Source organism: Antechinus flavipes, chromosome 5 (assembly GCF_016432865.1).
Source record: "Antechinus flavipes isolate AdamAnt ecotype Samford, QLD, Australia chromosome 5, AdamAnt_v2, whole genome shotgun sequence".
NCBI lineage: Eukaryota > Metazoa > Chordata > Mammalia > Dasyuromorphia > Dasyuridae > Antechinus > Antechinus flavipes.
In genome coordinates, this window is record NC_067402.1 from 223641195 (window position 1) to 223660815 (window position 19621).

The 19621-nt window shown below is 40.4% G+C and overlaps 1 protein-coding gene across 1 annotated transcript; it reads right to left on the reverse strand.

Annotated features, from left to right (window-relative positions):
* Positions 1-334: 334 nt before the first annotated feature.
* Positions 335-8242, reverse strand: AMHR2 (anti-Mullerian hormone receptor type 2). The gene is given in 12 exon segments (XM_051962457.1): positions 335-2028; positions 2031-2223; positions 3460-3596; positions 4389-4536; positions 4761-4933; positions 5053-5167; positions 6082-6312; positions 6523-6635; positions 6986-7057; positions 7401-7592; positions 7764-7946; positions 8194-8242. Coding segments are annotated over 12 exon segments (1641 nt in total). The 3' UTR covers positions 335-1993.
* Positions 8243-19621: the final 11379 nt, after the last annotated feature.

Consider the following 19621-nt stretch of genomic DNA (forward strand, 5'->3'; position numbering starts at 1 on the left):
AGCCAAATGGTAAAGTGGTGGCAAAAGAAATCTTGAAATCAGTGGAGTGTATACTCTGCTAGAGCTCAATTACCCCAACAAGAAGTCCCTAAAGTAAATGGACAAATCTCCCAGGTTGGTATTGACAGAGGAATGGTTGTAGTTTAGATCTTTTGGCTCCCCGATCTAGTGTCATTTCCCTCTAAGGGATTAAAAACTTCCAAGACTGAGCCTTGTAAAATCCCTGCTAATAAAGAATGGAAGATAAAGAATGAGCAAAAAGAAAACACAAGACAGGTTATGGTAGTGTGCTATTCTGGTCTGGGATTTCAATGAACAGACATAAAACCTCATAATCAGTTGATCTAGCTTTAGGGTTTATTGATAATATACAATAGTGAATAGATTCATTCAAGAAGGGTAAAAGATGTGTACCCTGTCTTACTGCCATGTTGGTGCCCAAATTTGGCCTTCTGTGGGGAAATGAAGCTCCGTGTAACTCCAAAACAAGCAACTAGCTCTATCTGGGCACTAGGCCGGTTCTGGGAGGTCCACATTTCTTAAGGGACTTTTTAGTTTTATAATATACTAAAGTTGACAAAGGAAAAGACAAAGGGTCTTCTACAAATGCACCAATTCTGAGAAAGCAGAACTAAGGTTATGTTCCCAATATAACAGTCTCAACACTAGGATTTTATTTTTTGGTTTTTTTGCCTCAGTTCTTATCTAACCTTTAATTACTGAATGATTATTGCCTCAGACAAACTGAGACCTGGGAAAGACCTTAGCTTAAAAGGATCAAGATCTCCCACTGCATCTTGGACCATCATCAGTCATCCTGATTTTGCCACTGGACCTTGTTGACTCTGGAGTTGAGAGTGAGGCTGATGACTTTGTTGACTGCTTCACTTAAATAGAATTCACTTTCAGGTCAAGACATCACCCTCCTGATGTTATTGGTTCTCTTCAAGAACAAAGAACAATAAATAACCTTTCTGAGAAAACAGAATTCAGATTATATCCTCAATGTGCCAGTCTCAACCCCAGGGTTGATAGAATTTCTTTGTAGTAAGCAGTTTAACTCATGGATATTCATTAATAAGTCACATTAGCTAATTCTATTTGTACTTCCCCTCGTTCACTGGGTGAAGGGGGCCTGATCTATCCAGGATGAATGCAAAGATTAGACAAAAATCTAGTGGAGCACAGTGTCAGAGAAGCAAGAGAAAGCCAAAATATGAAATGATGCTGAATGAAACAAGCAGAACCAGGAATATATTGTACACAATAACAGCAAGAATGTGTGATGACCAACCATGAAAGACTTGGTTTTTCTCAGTGGCTCAATGATCCAAAGCAATCCCAATAAACTTTGGCCAGAAACTGCCATCTGCACCCAGAAAAAGAACTAAAGAGAATGAATGTAAATCAACACATGCTATGTTCACTTCTTTTTTCTATTGTTTTTTTTTTTTAATCTCTCCCATGGTTTTTCCCTTTTGCTCTGTTTTTTCTCTCCCAACATAATTAATAAAGCAATGTGTATTTTAAAAAGAAAAGAAAAAAGCCAAAAAAGTGTCTAGAAGGTCAAAAATATAAGGATTGAGAAAATTGTCTTTCATTAAGCTATAAATCTGTTTACATTTCTTTGCTGCTTATTTTATGCCTTTTTTTCTTCCCTTCCCCATTTTCACATCCCTCCTCTGCCATTTTGCCAAAGTTTTCTATCTTCCAGATCTATCCACTGATAGTCATGGATCAGGAAACCTATAGAGAATCATGGGCAGGGTTGTGAGGCTAAACAGCTGGTCATATAATCACTCTCCATGTGTCTTAGTGCATATATGTCTAGGTGTATATACATGTGTGTGTACACGTACATGGATTACATATGAACTACACATCTACATATTTACAATGATGACAATATTTGGCAGATTGAGATGCTGATTCCTTTTGGTAAGGGATTGCTAGAAAAGGAGTGTTGCAAATGCTCAGCTGGGATCTAAAATGTTCAGCTAGAATCTAAAGAGGTCCCTTGCCAAGGGCTGCTGTCCCAGGGCTGGCAGAACAGGCTTGGGGGCAGAAGGAAGGAAGGACATTGGGAGAAGCCTCCCCAGAGTCAGGGGCCTCGGCATTGTACCGCAGCCTGGCCAATCTGTGCTGCACACACTCAGCTGTAAGTCGAGCTTCAGGATCTGAATCCCAGCAATCCTCCAGAAGCTCAGGCAATCCCCCGGGCTCCTAGGAGAGAGGACAGAGAGTGAGACTACCCTTCTTCCTGTCCTTCCTCCCTCATATCTTCATGCAGGGTATTTTTGTTGCTCCCCTCCATCTCAATTTTCTTTTTTATTAGCCCCTTTTAGGCTCCTAGAATTGAGAGCTAGAATAAATCTTAGATATTAGCACCCCATTTTACAGATGAGGAAACTGAGGTCTTATTTTCAGAATCAGTGTGGAACACTAGTCTTGGAGTCCAAAGCTCCTGGTTCTATCAAAGTTTAGTTGGGTAATCCTGCAGAAATTTCCCTGACCCTCTATTCCCTCAGCTGCAGAATTTACTACCTCCTTCACAGGGCTCTTGTGAGGACCTAATGAGGAAATTATATAAGGAAAATGCTGTAGGAATGTGATGTAAGTTATCATTATTAACACTGTTCTTGGCACTTTCTCATGTCACATAAACCCCTTTCAGGTAATGAAAATTATCTTGCCCAAGAACAGTCTCTTTGTACCTTTTAAGATATCAGACAATTTGTTTCTTAAACTAGTTCAGGCTAATGTGTTTGTGGGAAAAAGACATTCCTTCCTTCAAAATTACTTGGAGACTTTAATGGAGGTCTTCCCCTGTTGTCTAATCTGATAGAAATTAGTATTATGGGTATTCCAAGTGAATAGGGGCAAAAGGGAAAGGGGATAGTGGAATTAAAACTAGAAGATATTTTAAAAGATAGAAAATTTCCCATTACTCACACCACTCAGAATAGGCAATCACTTATTTTACTCATGCCAAGGGCTGACTCTGGCCAGGGCATAGACACAAATGCAGACAACATAGAGACAGAAACATGAAACTAATTAAGAGAAACTGAGATATAAAGGGGAGCCCTCCTCTAGATAACAATGGTAGAGGGATAAGGCTCAGGTGGAACTGGCAGGTGTGATAGGGAGAGCTTCCTGAAGAAGGGAAATAAATGAAGGTTGAAAAGAATGGAATGGACATAGACAAAGAACTCTATGAGTGGGAATTAACCTGTATGATCACAGGAAATGGAAATAAGCAGTTTCACACTGAGCCAAGTCATAAGACATGATAAGACTAATTGAGTTTGAGGAGATCTATACTGAGAAGTTTGGGTAGAATCTGGAAATTAATCCCTTCTTGGGCAGGGTCCTTTCCTCTTTGTAACAAAGTCCTTTCCCATCCCTTATATGCTGTCCCTGCCCTCCCCCTCCTCTCCAGGTCTTTATGCCCCTCACCATGGTGGTACGGTACCAGCTGGGGGGAATGTGAGGCCGCCTTCTTTCTGCCACAGCCAGGGCCCAGAGCTCGCAGGTGGTGGGGCTGCTCCCCAGCTCTGCTTCGTAGGCCAGCTGGAATGGTGGGGGCCTGTGGTCTGGGGGATCAGGCAGATGGGGAATAGGAGTCAGCTTCTATTAGCATGGTTGAAGGGTAGGAGAAGTAGAAAAGGGTTGGGATAGAATTTAGGAATATATTAGGAGAGGATTCCCAAGGAGAAGTGAAAGGATTAGGATAGCGTTTAGGAATACCTTAGGAGAGGATTCCCAAAGAGAAGAGAAAGAGGTGGGACAGAGTTTAGGAATACCTTAGGAGAGGATTCCCAAGAAGTAAAAGGATTAGATTAGAGTTTAGGAATGCCTTAGGAGAGTATTCCCAAGAAGAGAAAGGGGTTGGATAGAGTTTAGGAATACTTTAGGAGAAGATTCCCAAGGACAAATAAAAGGATTAGGATAGAGTTTAGGAATACCTTGGGAAAGGATTCCTAAGAAGTAAAAGGGTTGGGTTAGAGTTTAGGAATACCTTAGGAGAGGATTCCCAAGCAGAAGTAAGGACTTTTGAAGAGGGTGGGAATGAAGATCAAGGAAAGTAGTATTTGGAGAAAAAAACATAAACTGATTAGAAAACCAAGCTTTTCCCCCTTGCTAGCCATCGTGATATTATATACACCTCACTAAGCCTCAAGTTTTCTTCGCTATGAAAATGGGAATAATAACCTGCTTCTCAGAAGGTACAATGTTAGATAAAGGTAAGCTTTTGTTAATAGCAATAGGAGTATGTTGAAAAGATAAGCGTCATGGAAAGACTGGGTGGTCTTCCTGGAAAGCACAGGTATGTTTAAGGGTGAGAGATATGTTGGGGTATGTTCAGAGATGCTCCAGCCCCTCACCAGGCCATAAGTCAGGACATCGACTTAGCATCTCCCACAAGAGCAGTGAAAGAGAGTAGATATCGGCCCGCCGAAGAGCCATCCCCCAGTCCTGAAGGTCTAGAGTCTTGTCCAGAATCTCTGGGGCCATGTATCGCTGAGTTCCAGCCTTGCGTGAAGGAGAACTTTGTAATGTTATTATGGCAATCTAACAGTAATAAAAGTTTCATCTCCTCCCCTTCCCCGCCATTGTTACTACCAAAGGACCGCCCCCCCCCCCCAATTTGTCTCTACAACAACACAATTTCCTCCATTGCCATCACTTCCATCAAAATCCTTTCCATCACACTGGGGATATTTCTTTTTCCTCCTCCCCCCGCCCAAAGTTCCCACCTCCATGATGGTGGCTGGGCCCCGGGGTTGAGTGGGAAGCCAGGTAGGGGGCTGAGTGAGACCAGGAAGCGCCAAGGCAAGACCCAGGTCTCCAATGGCACAAGAACCATCATCTCGAACAAACACATTGTGGCTACTCAGGTCCCTGTGAGCAATGCCTGGTTTATATTGACCTGAGGATAAGATTACAAGTCAAAGGTTATCCATCACCCCCTTTTCCCTAGCCCCCAGTTGCTCATTCCTCCTTTCCCTACCCAGAAGGAGACAGGATCCCAGCTTTCCCCGGGCTCACCATCCCTCCAGGATTCCTCATGAAGGAAGGCCAGGCCCCTTGTCAGAGAGAGTGCGAGCTTTAGAGAAAGGCCCCAATCACAGGTATGGTGGGCCAGGTAGTGGCACAGGGAGCCCTGGAGGAAGGGGTCAGGAAGAGAAAAACATTTGAGTCTTGGAAGGAAGGAGTAGACAGCAGACAGGCGTCTCTCCCACACACATACTTCAGGAAACATCATTATAGTTATCCCTTCCATTCCTTGCAAAACATTACAGGGGTCAGAGGAACAGCCCTCTCCCCAAATAGAATTTAAAAAATTTTTTAATAATAGCTTTTTATTTTCAAAATACATCCAAAAATAGTTTTCAACATATACTCTGACAAAACCTCGTGTTCCAAATTTTTCTTCCTCCCTCCTCTTACCCTTTCCCCTAAACAGCAAGTAATCCAATATAAGTGAAATGTGTATAATTCTTCTAAACATATCCAGATTTGGCCCTCTCATCATACAGGAGAAGAAATCTAAATTTTCCTTTTTTCTTTTGTGTGGTGTTAATATTTACACAATACTATACATATATTTTATATATTTAGTATATGTGGCTCACTGGAGAATGTGTCCTCAGACACTTATTAGCTGTGTCACTTAACCTTGTTTGCCTTAATCCACCACTCCCCTATTTCTGTCAAAAAACAAAAAACCCCACAGTATTGTGATCATGAAGAGTTGGACATGAATGACTGAACAACAATAATAAAGTATATGGGACTGCAGGAAAAAAGATAGAAAATCAGACAGGAGGCAGATGTTTAACAGATCATCAGCTAACTCACTATTCATAAGAAGAAAGAGCTTAGAGGGATAGAGAAGAATAACTGGATTTAAGGGGAAATGTCAAGACAGGTGAGAAGGCCCAACAATGGATAGAAGCAAAGTCAATATGACAAGAGGCCTGCTGGAATAGAGAAATGGATAAGAACAGGGAAGATCCAGTGGGAACAGAGAGCCCCAGAGAGTCATCATCCTCCCCACCAACACCAGACCCTTACCTTGGGGTACAGCTGAAGTACCAGCAGGGGACCAGGGGGCCGGGAACTGGGGCCCCCTCTGCCAGCGGCAATAAATCGTACTATGTTGTCATGTTGCAGGCCAGAGAGCTCATAGAGTGCCCTTTCTGTCTGAAACTGGGGTGCTGCCCAAGTGGGGAAGGCCTTGATGGCCACTGGCTCCCCTTGAAGGTGTCCTGCCCATACCACCGTATGGCCCCCTTCTTGCAGGATCTGGGCAAAAGAGAACAATAGCTGCAAGGGGCTGGATTCATCCCTTTTCCTTCAGATTTCCGTACTATTCAGTGCTTCTCCCCCTCATCCCTCATCATCCTCCCTAGTTCAGCAAAGAAAAGACCCAATTCTCCTCCCTACCCAATCGTGGGAGTTCAGGCATTTCTCCTCCACCTACCACCTCCCCACTATGACACAGAGAAGGGAGACCTGAGAGAAGTATAACTCTTGTAGCTCCGGCAACTCCTGGCTCCAACGGATGCCTGGCTCAGCTTCTAGCTCCTGGCCCCCCGAGGCCCTAAATGCCTTCCACTGTCGAAGGGCTGGAGATACAGTTGGTGGGGGGCCATAGGGTTGGGAGGCATGGGGCCAGCATGCACAGGACCGGGGGCTTGGGAGGTACAGGGTTCTTGAGAGGCAAGGGGATGGGATTGAAGGAAATGGAGATCATGGACCGAGACCATGAGGATTTCTGAGGACAGAGGGATAAGGACGATCACCTAGGGGAGGCTGAGGGCAGAGAAAGATCAGAGGATATGGTATGGTCGTGGCTGGGGAAAAGGGCCCAGAGAATACCTGGGAGCTGTGTGTGGGGGGTGTGACACAGAGAAGCATCCGAAGGATGCCCAAAGGGCATTGGGGGGGACAGGGGTGACAGGGGTCAAGTCTGTACCCAAGATGCTGCTGCCCAGCATAAGAAGGAAGAACAGCACCAGCAGAGACACCACCACTAGAAAGGAGTCCCCTGGATAAAGAGAAAATAAATTCAAGGTTGGAGGGCAATACTCTAGAATATTGCTAACCTCCCCTCCCCTTGGGGAAGAAACCATGTTCCCTGGGCACTCTGGGAAGCTATACTCTGCATTCTTGCTCCCCTTCCCATTGCTTCCATAGAATTTGTCCTTCTCGGGGCCAGCTTAAAAAACATCTCAAGGTCAGGAGGAGGGAGTGGGCAGCTGGGACCAGGAGGAGTCTGGAGAGAGGGTAATATGGGCTTCAACCCAATCCGCACTCTCCCCCGCCTTGCACACACACAATCCCAGCCCGGCCTTCCAGCCTAGACCCTCCGACTCCGGAGCAGCAATTACCAGGTGGAGATTGGGGACCCTCAGAGTTGGGGGTCCTTGAGATCCCTGGAGGTGGCAAGTGGCTGTAGTTGGCATTGCAGAGATCAGTGCCGCATGAGCAGGTGAACAGAGTGGAGGCAGGGGTGGCGTGGGCAAGGCGGGCTGGCTCACACCTGGAGGATTCACAACCCGGCTCATCACTGTCTCGGCAACCTGATTGACGTGGGAAGAAGGGCCCAGAAGGCAATAGAGCCCACTTTAGGGGACTTATTTCCCCTCTCTTTTTTAGCGGTATCTCTCCAATCTCTGAAATGGCCTTTCTTCCCCCCCTCCCAAGTCCTCTCTCCATTTCAGCCCACGTAACTCCCCTTACTTTCTGCTCACCCTGCATCTCCAGCTGGGCTCCATCCTGAGTCAGGTTCCATATTCCAAAGCAACAATGGCTGTAGAGGCAACGGATACCCCTGGGGGGCCCTGGCCCTGCATCTAGTAGCTCCCCCAGGGCCCTTGTGCTTCCCTGCACTCCAGGGCCTTCAAAGAACACACAAGTCCGATGACCTGCTGGGGCTGAGGATGGGAGGGCAGGGAAGAAGCAAGGAGAAAGAACAAGGTTGGGATGATAGCCCAGAAAGACAGAAAAAACTCATGCTCAAAGTGGAAAAGCTAGCCATCTAAAATGAGACCCCTTCCTCCTTTGCCTTGCACCCAACTCTAGGAGCCAAGAGGGCAGTTCCCTCAAATTAGCCCCAATTTCCAGGCTGTCTCAGGGGAAACCTGTCTTGTTAGACAGAAAAATTCCTGTAGACACACTTACCCTGCACAGCAGCTGGAAGAAGCATCCAGAAGCTCAGACTCCCCAACATAATTGGGGAGGGGGCCTAGAGGAGAGAAGGTTTCAGGAGCTAATGCTGGTGCTTTCTCTGTCTGCCTGGCACTCTGGGGCTCTCGGATCCCACCGTCCCCAACTCCTCCTCTCTGCCCGCCCCTACCCTCCTTCCCGGCCCGTGTGGGGGAGACAGCAGCTGTGGGGGCGGTGGTGATGGGGGAGGAAGGAGAGGGAGGGAGGGAGGAAGGAGCAGGACCAATGTGGGATCCTCCAGCCTCTTCATGTACTCCTTTCTTCCCTGCCCAAGACCAGGCGACCTACGGGTTTAGCTGTCTTTAATAACTTTTCTTCCACTGGAAGGGGGGATTCCAGCTGTTGGAAATCCCAAGTGTCCCCTCCAAAGATCCCTGCTCCTCCACCCAACCAGACCCCAGTTTGCCCTATAATTCAGCAAAAAGTCCAGGAAATCATGGCTTCAGTGCCTACATCAGAAAGAGGACCTCAATTCGGCCTCTTGAGGAGTCAGACTCAGTCCAGAGGACAGGGTTGCAATTTAGTCTAGTACCACAAGAGGTCAGTGCATAGGGGGAAGGAGGGTTGGTACCATCCAGGTGGAAACCCCAAGTCAATTAAGTTAACAACTATTTATTAATTGTCTATTAATAAATATCCCCTGGGCACCTATAGTCTCATATTAGCTAGGAACTGTAAGAGACAGAAATAAAGAGCTCTTCCTTTAAACCTACTCTCACTGTCCCCTTTGTTCTTGATTCTTTACATTTAAATTTCTAGAAAAAATGGTTTACACTCAATATCTACATATTCTATCTATCTACATTCAATATCTACATATTGCTACCTATTCTATCACATCCTTTGCATGCTGTCTTAAGGAAACTGAACCGGATGTTAAGAAGACAGAAGAATAATTGATTGAATATACAAATGCATGCACAATACCTAGTACATAGTAGGCATTTAATAAATGCTTGTTGTCTTCTTGTATTTTACCTACCAAGTATCTGCCACAGTACCTGGTACATTGTAGGCACTTAATAAATGCTTGTTGTCTTCTTGTACTTTAACAAGAGAATAAGATTTGGTGGGGGAGAGGATAAAATGATCATAATAGCATTTATATAGCACCTATCAAGTATCTGCCACAGTACCTGGTACATAGTAGGCACTTAATAAACGCTTGTTGTCTTCTTGTACTTTAACAAAAGAATAAGATTTGGTGGGGGGAGAGGATAAAATGACCATAATAGTTAGCATTTATATAGCACCTACCAAGTATCTGCCACAGTACCTGGTACATAGTAGGCACTTAATAAATGCTTGTTGTCTTCTTGTACTTTAACAAAAGAATAAGATTTGGTGGGGGGAGAGGATAAAATGACCATAATAGTTAGCATTTATATAGCACCTACCAAGTATCTGCCACAGTACCTGGTACATAGTAGGCACTTAATAAATGCTTGTTGTCTTCTTGTACTTTAACAAAAGAATAAGATTTGGTGGGGGGAGAGGATAAAATGACCATAATAGTTAGCATTTATATAGCACCTACCAAGTATCTGCCACAGTACCTGGTACATAGTAGGCACTTAATAAAAAATGCTTGTTGTCTTCTTGTACTTTAACAAGAGAATAAGATTTGGTGGGGGGGGAGAGGATAAAATGACCATAATAGTTAGCATTTATATAGCACCTACCAGGTACCTGATACTGCACTAAGTGTTTTATTAATATTATTACCCTCTCTTTAACGGAGGGCTGGTTGTGGAGACAGGAAGACTCATTTTCTAAGTTCAAAACCTGCTTCAAACACTTAACAGTGGCTGTGATGTTGGATATGTCACTTAACCCTGTTTGCCTCAGTTTTCTCATATGTAAAATAAGTTGGAGAAGAAAATGGCAAACCAACCACTCTGATGTCTTTGGCAAGAAAAACCCAAATAGGATCAGAAAGAGTTGGACATGAATGAACAACCCTCCATATCCAAGCTGTTACGAATGTTCTAGATTTCACTTACAAAATGCTGTTTGGCTTTCAAAGCCTTTCATAACCTAGCTCTCTGTTACCTTTTCAGTTTTCTTACTCCCCACTCATATTCCAGTCTAGTGACTTGGGTCTCCATTAGTCCATGGAGACGCTCTGCCTTTGTTGCAGGCATTTTGTCTCCCTATCTCCTCTTACTAGCTCCTCTGGTTGCCTTTCAGTATCAAATAAAACTCCACCTTCTACAGGAATCTGTATTTCCCCAATTCCCTAGGTTAAGTATTTATTTATCCTGTAGATAGCATGCTTTATGTATATTTATTTGCCTGTCTTCCCCATTAGATTATAAACTCCTTGAGGGCAGGAATTGCCTTTTGCCTCTTTGTATATCCCTAGCACTTAGCTCAGTGTTCAGCTCATAGTAGGAACTTAATAAATATTTATTGATTGAGTAGTCTAATTTTCTTCATTATATGGATGAAGAAACTGAGACACAGATTGGGCAAGGATGCATAAGAAGTACATTGTATATCAAATTTTCTGTTTAGTTCTGGTCTTTTCAATGGAAATGATTGAAAGTCCCCTACATTAATAAAGATCCATTTCCTTACTCTTGCTGGGTCAATGTCACACAAGGCAGAGCTAGGGTACCACTTTAGATCCCTTCTCAGGAAGGGGGATTTTGCCTTTATTGCTTTTGATTTCTCTACAGCATTTTATTTTATTGAGCATTCTCTCTTTTTCTGCATACTTTCTCTCTTTTTTGGCTTCAGAGACACTATAGTCTCCTGGTTTTCTTTTTGCTGAATCCTTTACTTTTTTCTTCCAACAATTCAAGAAGCACTTATTAAGTGTAACTATTATATGCTTATAACTATGCACCAGGGATAAAGAAGAAAAACGAAAGTCCCTTCCCCGATTTTTATTGGATTGATTTTGGTTTTTACTTCACCATTCATTTCCTAATATATTTTTCTTCCTCCTCTACTCAGGGGGCCTTCCCCTGTCAAAAATATTAAAAAACAAAAACCAGTTCAACGAAACCAACCAAAGGATCAAAGGAATCGGATTGTTCCAAACCCATAATCTCTCACTTCTGCAAAGAGAAGAGGGAGAATTTTTTTCTTGACTATTCTTATAGGCCAGTTATGATTATTAGACTTACAGACTTCTGTTTTGTTTTGTTTTGTTGTTTTCATTCTTTTTCCATCATTGTGGCCTTTATGGATATTGTTGTTTGTTTGTTTGATTTTTCTGGTTCTCTTTACTCTATTCTACATCAATTCATACATCAAGTCTTTTTATGTTTCTCTGAGTTATATATATTCATCATTTTTTTTATTATATCCTTTTATTTACAAGATATATGCATGGGTAATTTTTCATTATTGACCCTTGCAAAACCTTCTGTTCCAATTTTTCCTCTCCCTCCTTCCACCTCTTCCCCCAGAAGGTAGGTAGACCAACATATGTTAAATATGTTAAAGTATATGTTAAATACAATATACATACACATATCCATACAATTATTTTGCTACTCAAGAAAGATCGGACTTAGAAATAAGGTAAAAAATAACCTGAGAAGGAAAACAAAAATGCAAGCAGACAAAAACAGGAGTGGAAATGCTATGTTGTGGTCCACACTCATTTCCATAGTTCTTTCTCTGGGTGTAGCTGGTTCTCTTCATTATTGAACAATTGGAACTGATTTAGTTCTTCTCATTGTTGAAGAGAGGCATTTCCATCATCATCATATAATATTGTTGAAGTATTCTGTGGTTGCAGGATGAATACAGAGAGGCTTGGAGAGACCTACATGGACTGATGCTAAGTGAGGTGAGCAGAACCAGGAGATCATTATACACTTCGACAACGATATTGTATGAGGATGTATTCTGATGGAAGTGGATTTCTATGACAAAGAGACTTAACTGAGTTTCAATGGATAAATGATGGACAGAAACAGCTACACCCAAAGAAGGAATACTGGGAAATGAATGTGAACTATTTGCATTTTTTATTTTCTTCCCGAGTTATTTTTAACTTCTGAATCCAATTCTCCCTGTGCAGCGGGAGAACTGTTCGGTTCTGCAAATATGTATTGTATCTAGGATATACTGCAACATATTTAACATATATAGGACTGCTTGCCATCTTGGGGGGGGGGGTGGAGGGAGGGAGGGGAAAAAACAAAACATAAGCATTGCAAGGGATAATGTTGTATAAAAATTATCCTGGCATGGATTCTGTCAATACAAAGTTATTATTAAATAAAATTAAATTAAAAAAAAAAAAAAACAACTGCAAAAAAAAAAAATTAAAAAAATTTTTTAAATTAAAAAAAAAAAGTATTCTGTGGTTGTTGAGCACCTATTTTTACTTCCTATTTTTTTGCTATCACCAAAAAAAAAAAAAAAATTCCTGGGAAGATTGGTGATATTTTCACACCTCTCAGATCGGCTAAGATGACAGGAAAGATAATAATAAATGTTGGAGGGGATGTGGGAACATTGGGACATTGATGCACTTTCAAAAATAAAAAAGACTTCTAATCTTGGAAAAAGGAAGGGATAAGTGGTTTCTTATATCTTTTCTTTGAGCCATGCATGTTCTTTTTAATTTTATATCACTCATTTTTATTTTTATTTTTTTTACAGTTTTTCTTTCTGTTTACATTGTTATATTCGTGGCATATATTGTTTTCTTGGCTCTGCATTCTACATCAGTTCATGTTGATCGTTCTACTCTTCTGTGAATTTGCCATATTCACCATTTTTTATAGCACAGTACTATTCCATTGAATTCACATACCACAATTGATGGGCATCTGCTTTGTTTCCATTTATTTGATTGTCACAAAAAGTGCTGCTATAAATATTTTGACATATATAAGAACTTTCCTCTTATCAATAGACTACTTAGAGTATGTGAGCCTCATAATAGAATCTCTAAGTCTAAAAAATATGGATATTTTAGTCATTTTACATGCATGATTCCAAACTGCTTTTCAAAATGGTTGTACTGATTCATAGCTCCACCAACAATGCATATCTTCCCATGATTCCTCCAACATTGACCATTCCTATCTTTTGCCATCTTTTCCATTTTGTAAGGTATGAGGTAAAATCTCAGGCTTGTTTTAGTGATTCAGAAACCATCTCCACTCATCCTGACCTGCCGCCAATGCCTCTGAAGGAGTGAGATTGATGACTTTGCACAGAGCTGCCTCATTTAAATTCACTTTCAAATCAAGATATCAGCATCCTGAAGTCATTAATCCTCTTCAAGAACAAAGGATGGGGGACAGCTAGGTGGTGTAGGCAGGGGTCCTCAAACTACGGTCAGTGTGCCAGATGGAGCAGCTGAGGACTATTATCCCCCTCACCCAAGGCTATGAAGTTTCTTTATTTAAAGGCCCACAAAACAAAGTTTTTGTTTTTACTATAGTCCGGCCCTCCATATAGTACAGGAAATGAGGAAGGAAATGGCAAATCAGTATCTTTGCAAAGAAAATCCTAAATGGGATCACAGAATTGGACATGATTAAAAAAGACTGAACAACAAATAAAAATGTGTGTATGTATATACATACACAACTAACAAATGTATACATTGTGCCCCCTCATAGAATGTAATCACCTTGAGGTCAGTGACTAAGGGACTGTCTCATTTTTGTCCTATTCCTAGATCCTAGGACAGAGTCTATCACAAAGCAGGTATTTAACGAATGTTTATTATTTAACTGACTGATCTGGATAAGAGAACATACAACTAAAAAAACATGGAATAAATGAAAAGTATATCTCAATTACGGAAGACAATTCTTTAATTCCTTTCCAGGCTTCACTCCTAACTCTCTGGCCACAGTCTGAGGGACAGTGAACTGGCCCCCTATTTAAAAAGTTTGAGGACTCCTGGATAAAGCATCAGCCCTGAAGTCAGGAGGACCTGAGTTTAAATTTGATCTCAGACACTTAACACTTCCTAGCTGTGTGACCCTGGGCAAGTCACTTAACCCCAGAAACCCCAGAAAAAAAAAACACACACACACAAAAAAAGATGAACAATAGTGATTCAATATATTTCCCAATTGATAAATGGTAATAACAAATGACAATTTTTCAGATGAAGAAATTAAAGATATATAATCTTATGAAAAACTGTCCTAAATCACTATTGATTAGAGAAATGCAAATTAAAACAACTCTTAAGTACCACCTCATATTTATCAGATTGATTAAGATAACAGGAAAAAGGAATGGTAAATGTTGGAGAGAAGGTGGGAAAACTGGGACACTAATGCGTTGGTGGAGTTGTGACCTGATCTAGCCATTCTGGAGAGCAGAGCAATTTAGAACTATGACCAAAAAAAAACTATCACCTTTGTTCCAGCAGTACCACAATTGGGTCTATATCCAAAGAGATCATAAGAGAGGAAAAGATCCTACATGTGCAAAAATGTTTGTTGCAGCCCTTTTTGTGGTGGCAAGGAACTGGAAACTGAGTGAATGCTCATTAGTCGGGGAATGGTTGAACAAGCTGTAGTATATCAATGTAATGGAATACTATTATTCTATAAGAAATGATGAGCAGGCTGATTTCAGAAAAAGTTGAAAAGACTTACATGAACTGATGCTGAATGAAGCAAGATTGTGTGATGATCAACTTTGATGGACTTAGATCTTCTCAACACTTCAATGATCCAAGAAAATTCCAATAAACTTTGGATGGAAAATGCCATCGCATTCAGAGAGGAAACTATGGAAACTGAATGTGGATTGAAGTATACTATTTTCACCCTTTTTTTTTTTTTGTGGTTTTTCCCTTTTGTTCTGATTTTTCTCTCCCAAACTGACTCATATGGAAAATGTAAAAAATGTAAAAAAAAAAAAAAAAAAAAAAAAAAAAAACCTAAAAAAATTAAATTAAAAAAAGAAATGATGAACATGTAGATTTCTGAAAAACCTGAAAAGATTTATTATGAGCTGATCCTGAGTGAAGTGAGCAGAAGCAGGAAAACATTGTACACAGTAATAGCAACAAGGTATGATGATCAATTGTGAATGACTTAGTCCTTCTCAGCAACACAATAAGCCAAGATAATTTCAAAGGGTGATGGAAAATGCTAACCACATCCAAAGAAAGAATTGATGGAGTCTGAATGCAGATCAAAGTGTACTTATTTTTCACTTTTTTTCTTTTTTGACCAAAGATGACCAAAAAGTCATGACTACTATGAAAATGTTTTGCATGATGGCACTTATATAATTGAGGGGAGGGAAAGAATTTGGAACTCAACATTTTCAGAAATGAATATTAAGAATTGTTTTAAAATGTAATTGGGAAAAATAAATATTTTTAAAAGAATGTTGTAGAAATAGAGTAAAGTATTGATTTAAATCTAATTTTTTTCAAGATTGCTTTCTAGTTTTCCAGCCGGTTTCTCCCCCTCCCCCACAAAAGGGAATTCTTTCCCAAATGATTCATTTTCCAGTTTAGTGAACACGAGCGGTTATTGAATCCATTTCCTCTTCCTTTCCCCACTCGACCCCCCATTCTCCCTTATCTATTTTATTCCTTTAATTTACTCTATTTTTTAGCCAATATCAGATGGGTTTGATGACTGGTACTATATAATATAGTTTGGGTTCTGAATGTACTAATCTTCCTTCAATTCTACTTTTTGTCATAATTTTCCTTGATACTTTAGATCTTTTCCTAAGTGAATTTTGTTATTTTATAGAGTTCTACAAAGTATCTCCTTGATAATTTGATTGGCATAGCAGTAAAGGTGCAAATTAACTTTGGTAATATTGTTATTGTTATTATTATATTGGCTGAATATTCTTCTGGCTACTGAAGTTGTTCTTTATTTTTTGGAGGTGAATTTTATTAATGAATATATACAAATAAATCTGTGATCAAATGAGTTAATTTTGATAAAATGATTAGCACAGTGTCTGGCACAAGAATTAATACTAGCTATTATTACTGGGTCTCTACTGAGGAAGGAAAGGACCATTAGAGGGAAAGGAGTTGGATTGCCTAGGGACTCCATGTATTTTCCCCTAATCAATGGTGCTTCAGCCAGGTTCTGTAAGACTAAAGGTAGCAGGAGCAGTTAGATGGCATAGTGAGTAGAGCACCAGTCCTGGAGTCAGGAGGAGAACCTGAATTCATATCTGATCTCAAACACTTGACATTTACTAACTGTGTGATGCTGGGCAAGTCATTGGCTTGCCAAAAAAAAAAAAAAAAAAGGTAATTAGAGAAGTCTAAATGGAAACATGGTCTCTATTGGAAGATTAGGAATCCCTTTCTATTGATCCCAAATGTTTTCCCCTGGAAGGGAGGGGAATGGGGGTGGAGAAATTCCTTGGGAAAGGTTCAACAGAGAGGGCAAGACTCAATTATTTATGAACTTTGTAATTTTTTGGAATGGGATTTTGTTTTTTTCTTACTGCCTCTTAAATTTTGTTATAATCATCTAAAAGTCCAGTTGAGTTTTGAAGATTTATTTTATTACCTGGTGTTTTGTTAGAACTATTAATTGTTTCAGTATCTTTGCTAAGTACAGACACAGGAGCTTTAGGAGCTCTCTGATGCTTGGCTGGTGGAATATGATAGATAACTAGGACAAAAAAGCAACAACCAGTTGAATCAACTCAGGGTCTCTTCAAGGCATCTTTCTCCTTCTGTGGCTAAGTCAAAAATCCTTTTGTTAACTGTTGAGTGACCTACAAATGTATCATCCCATTTCAATATAAACTACTAGGGGAGTGGTAAGAGTTAGGTCCAGGCCAGAGCAAGTGTGAAAGTCTGCCCAAGTTGGTGTCAGATTATGAAAGGCTTAAAATGTCACACTGAGGAGTCTGTAAAGAAATAATAGGGACAGACAGGGGTGGGGAGGGAGAGGAAGGGAGGAGGAGAGAGAGAAAGAGAGAGACAGAGATAGAGACAGAGAGACAGAGAACCGATGTTACAAAAGGGAGGGATATCCATTTTAAGGAGTTGTGAAAAGACTTAAGAACAGAAAGATTCTTCCTAACCGTTTTTGTAAATCACCTTAGAACAGTACCTGGCACAAGATAGGTGATAAATGCTTGATTCTTTCCTTTCCCCAATCCCCTCTCTGAGGAATAGAGAAAAGGTCAGTTTGGAGAGATTGCAGAATGCAAGAGAGTACAATCGGGGCCAAATTGGGAGGAACTCTCAAAGCCAAACATAGGAACTTTATTTTAACCTAGATGTAATAGGGAGTCTCTAGAGTTACTGAGGAGTGACATGAACACATCTGCACTTAAGAAAAACCATTTTGGTAGTAATGTGGAATAGGGTGTGATTTGATGCAGGGAAATCATTGTAATAAGTTTGCTAAAAAGTGATCAACTGCCTGAACTAAGGTGAAGATTGTGTGAATGGAAAGAAAAGGTCAGATACAAGACAGAAATGACACAACTTGGCACATCAATAGATATATGGAATGAAGGAGAGTAAGGAATTGAGGATAAAAGCCAAAGTTACAAATCCAGAAGACTGGAATAATGGTGGTGCCTTTGACAGAAACAGGGAAATTTGGAAGAAGGATGGATTTAAAGGCAAAGACAATGAGTGTTGGCAAGTTCTATTTCAGGGACGCTGAGTTTAAGATATCTCCAAGACATCTAATTTAAAATGTCCTGTGGATATTTCATGATGCTGAATTGAAATTCAGGATAAAGACTGGAGCTAGAGATATAAATCTATGATTCATCTTCATGGCTGGAAATTAAAGTTAAATGATCAGCAAGAGAGAAAAAGAGCATGTAGGGAGAAGACTCACAACAAGCCTTAGGGAACACTAAGAAGGGCATGATAAGGATGAGAAGAAACATTAGGCAGGTAGGGGGGAGAAGCAAGAGAAAGTAGTATCATGAATACTCAGAAAGAAAAGAGGATCAAAAGGCAAGGGTGATTAACAGTAGCAAAGGTGGCAAGAAATATAAGGATTTACTGGTCAAAGAATATGAACAGACAATTTTTAAATGATGAAAGTGAAACTATTTCCACTCATGAAAGAGTGTTCCAAATCACTATTGATCAGAGAAATGCAAGTTAAGACAACTCTGAGATACCACTACACACCTGTCAGATTGGCTAAGATGACAGGAAAAAATAATGATGAATGTTGGAGGGGATGCGGGAAAACTGGGACACTGATGCATTGTTGGTGGAGTTGTGAACTAATCCAACCATTCTGGAGAGCAATCTGGAATTATGCCCCAAAAGGTATCAAACTGTGCATACCCTTTGATCCAGCAGTGTTTCTATTGGGCTTATACCCCAAAGGGATACTAAAGAAGGGAAAGGGACCTGTATGTGCCAAAATGTTTGTGGCAGCCCTGTTTGTAGTGGCTAGAAACTGGAAAATGAATGGATGCCCATCAATTGGAGAATGGCTGGGTAAATTGTGGTATAAGAATGTTATGGAATATTATTGTTCTGTAAGAAATGATCAGCAGGAGGACTACAGAGAGGTTTGGAGAGACTTACATGAACTGATGGTGAGTGAAAAGAGCAGAACCAGGAGATCATTATACACTTCAACAACAATACTGTATGAGGATGTAGTCTGATGGAAGTGGATTTCTTCCACAAAGAGAAGATCCAGTTCAGTTGCAACTGATCAATGATGGACAGAAGCAGCCACACCCAGAGAAGGAACACTGGGAAATGAGTATAAACTGTTTGCATTTTTGTTTTTCTTCCCAGGTTATTTTTACCTTCTGAATTCAATTCTTTCTGTGCAACAAAACTGTTTGGTTCTGCACACATATATTGTATTTAGGATATACTGACATAATTAACATGTATAAGATTGCCTGCTATCTAGGGAAGGGGGTGGAGGGAGGGAAGGGAAAAGTCGGAACAGAAGTGAGTGCAAGGGATAATGTTGTAAAAAATTACCAATGCATATGTATTGTCAATAAAAAGTTATAATAAAAAAATAAAAAGAAAGAAATATGAGGATTTATAAAAGAGCATCAGATTTAGCAATTAAGAAATTGAGAAACTTTTTTTTTTCCTTTTTGATCTGATTTTTTTTTTTTTTGTCAGCATGATAATTGTGGAAATATATAGAATTGTACATGTTTTAACATATATTGGATTACTTGCCCTCTAGGGGAGGGGAGGGGAGAAGGGAAGGAAAAAATTTGGGGAACACAAGGTTCTGCAAGGATGAATGTTGAAAATTATCTATGCATATATTTTGAAAGTAAAAAGCTTTAATAAAAAATTTTTTAAAGAAATTGAGAAAGCAATTTCTGTTGCATAATGAGATTAGAAGTCTTTGTAAATGGTTGAAAAATGAGTGAGAAAAGATAAGCAGAGGCAGTGAGGGTAGAGAACTTTTTTAGGAGTTTGGATGAAAAA